The 2767-nt window shown below is 51.6% G+C and overlaps 1 gene segment (V, D, J or C); it reads left to right on the top strand.

Annotated features, from left to right (window-relative positions):
• Positions 1-1865: 1865 nt before the first annotated feature.
• On the top strand, positions 1866-2310 carry LOC120614191 (immunoglobulin heavy variable 1-8-like). The segment is given in 2 exon segments: positions 1866-1911; positions 1994-2310. Coding segments are annotated over 2 exon segments (363 nt in total).
• Positions 2311-2767: the final 457 nt, after the last annotated feature.

Below are 2767 nucleotides of genomic sequence, written 5' to 3'. Positions count from 1 at the left end.
GCAGAGACATCGATTCCTGGAGAGAAAGCTTTCCTGTGGGGAGACAGCCGACTTCTCACTGCAATCTCATGTGCTGGAGAAAATGAGCAATATCGCTCTTTCTTCATTTTCTTATGCAGACAAAAATTTAAATTTAACCTCATTTAACTCTAAAACTTCCTAAGAATTCTTCTCCCATACAGTACATCGTGTGTTAGGGCTTCAAGAAATGAATGGTGAGACATAGATTTCACACATAGCAAGCTCCCAGGTTTAACTACCTGTGAGCAGGTTCGCTGACCAGAAGGATGTTCATCACGTTCCTGGTTATGTCGGCACAGGCACAGGTTCCTGAGAGCAGAGTGTATGAGACGTCCTCATGCAGAGACCAGTACCTCACAGACGTGATCATGGACCTCGTGTCCCAGCGCATCCTGGAAGCCAGAAATTCTGCGTCTCCTCCTGCCTGCTCTGCAGCTCCCCCTGGGACAGAGCACTCTCAGGGGTTGGCTTCTGTTTCAGGAGTGACAGTTCCTGGAACTGGTGTGAGGTGGCACGTGCTCCTTTTGAGTCCAGCCAAGGAGACCCATGCCCTTTCAAAATGGGACCTCACCTGAGGTCCAACAGGTCCCTTGCCTGTTGTGCTCTCCATATTGCAGCTTCCTGGGAGAGACTTGACTTTCTTCAGTGATTTCCTGTCTAGTGATGTCTGTCCAGGTGCTAGTTACACATCGTGAGATTAGATCCCTACATCTAATAACAGGTCAAAGGTCGCCTCTGAGCACACATCTGGTGTGTGCATCTAATTCACTGAATAGTGGAAGTAGCGTGAGCATTGAGCCACATGGTGTGTATCTACAGGGTTTGTCAGAAGTGTCCTTCATTGGAAAACCCTAAAGAACATAGCTGGTCCAGCAAGTCCCCAAAAGATTGTGGACTCAGGGGAGTGTGTCCCTGTGTCATACATCTGTCAACTCCAGGTAAAGGGATCCCTGGGGGTCACATAAAGTCATTGCAGAGTAATTGGGGATGAGCGAGGCCAATTCACTATATCAAGAAGTGATGCCAAAAGCATATGGTGTCCCTGAGGGACCATCCTGAAGTCAGGGCACAGACATTTAACACTGTCCTAGAAACACTGTGAGGTCATACCCTCTGAGCCCAGACAGGACCCTCCTTTGCAGCATGGGGGGCTGGGCTGCAGGGGGCACTCGGGACTCCCCCTGCAGGTGTTGTGCACCCAGAGTAGGTGCAGAGGGAGTGGGGGAGGGGATTTCTCTGCGGACCTGGGGCTTCCTCTTTCCACAGATCATCTAAATTTCCAATTAAACAGAGACTGCAGAAGCGAAGATAGATGTTCTATTCTGTCCAGACCATTTCCCAATCTCAAGAAGGCAATGAGAACCACACAATTACAGGCAGGTCTGAAGCTTCTATACATCTGAATTTGTGGAGCTGGAGGCAGGGTGTGTTTTACCAGGTGTGGCATTTCAGAGACATCCTGACGCAGGAATACGAGGTGTGACATCAGGGCCCAGCTGCATCCACTGTCCCCATGTCATTCAAGGAGGATGTACAGTGAGGAGACGTCCTGTAGGACTTGTTTCTCCGAGAAAAAAAGTTCTGTCTGCACAGAGATCAGGCACCTGACAGGGACACATATGCACAACAAGCATTTGTATCTGGGACTTCAAGTGCACATTGCCCACGGTTTCCGTGTCATCAAATTCTCTCAGGTGGAGACAAGATTTCAGCTATGAATACTCTGCCGCATGAATATGCAAATGGGCTGAGGTGCTATAGGTTAAATAGGGACCTGTCTGTGTCCTCACAGCACCCACCAGCACACCTTCCTCCACAGAGGCCCTGACAGCACCACCCTCAGCATGGACTGGAGCTGGAGCATCCTCCTGCTGGTGGCAGTGGCGACAAGTAAGGGAATCCCCAGCCCTGGGCTGACGAGGGCACCAGGGCCAGTCGGGGCTCTGCACCCACTGCTGTCTCCTCTCCACAGGTGTCCACGCCCAGGTCCAGCTGATGCAGTCTGGAGCCAAGGTGAGGAAGCCTGGGGCCTCCGTGAAGGTCTCCTGCAAGGCTTCCGGATTCACCTTCACCGACTACTATATGAACTGGGTGCGACACGCTCCAGGTCAAGGGCTTGAGTGGATGGGAGACATTAACCCTAACAGTGGTAGCACAGGCTACACACAGAAGTTCAAGGGCAGAGTCACCATCACCGCAGACAAGTCCTCCAGCACAGCCTACATGGAGCTGAGCAGTCTGAGACCTAAAGACATGGCCACATATTACTGTGCGAAAGACGCAGAGTGACGACCCACATCCTGCGAGTGACAGAAACCCTGAGGGAGAGGGCAGCTGTGTGGGGCTCAGGAGGGAGGGGACAGTGTCCGCTGACTTCCTCACACAGAGACAGACACCTGACACTATAAGTGACACTCTAGCAAGCACACCCGGCATTCAGGGAAAGGTGTCACTAGTCCAGGTGTCCTGCAGGAAGATGCAGGGTCAGCGTTTCCTGACAGGTCCCTGCCATTTGTCTTTGCTTCTGTAGAGGGCACATATGCACCTCCCTGGTCTCTGGATGAGGGGAGTTCGTTCAGGCATCGTCTGGGATTACGTGTTGGTGTCAGATTCAGGGTTTGGACTGCAGATCCCCCAGCCTTTCCTCCCACTTTCCCCTGTGTCTGAACAGGGAATTATGTTTCAATATAGATAAGTATAAAGACTGAAGGGTGAACTCCTACTGCCCAGTCTGAGGTCCAGCACC

The sequence above is a fragment of the Pteropus medius genome, unplaced genomic scaffold (assembly GCF_902729225.1).
Source record: "Pteropus medius unplaced genomic scaffold, Ma_sr-lr_union100, whole genome shotgun sequence".
NCBI classification, from domain to species: domain Eukaryota; kingdom Metazoa; phylum Chordata; class Mammalia; order Chiroptera; family Pteropodidae; genus Pteropus; species Pteropus medius.
Note: the sequence above shows the minus strand (reverse complement) of the source record. Positions and strands in the feature narration are given on the sequence as shown.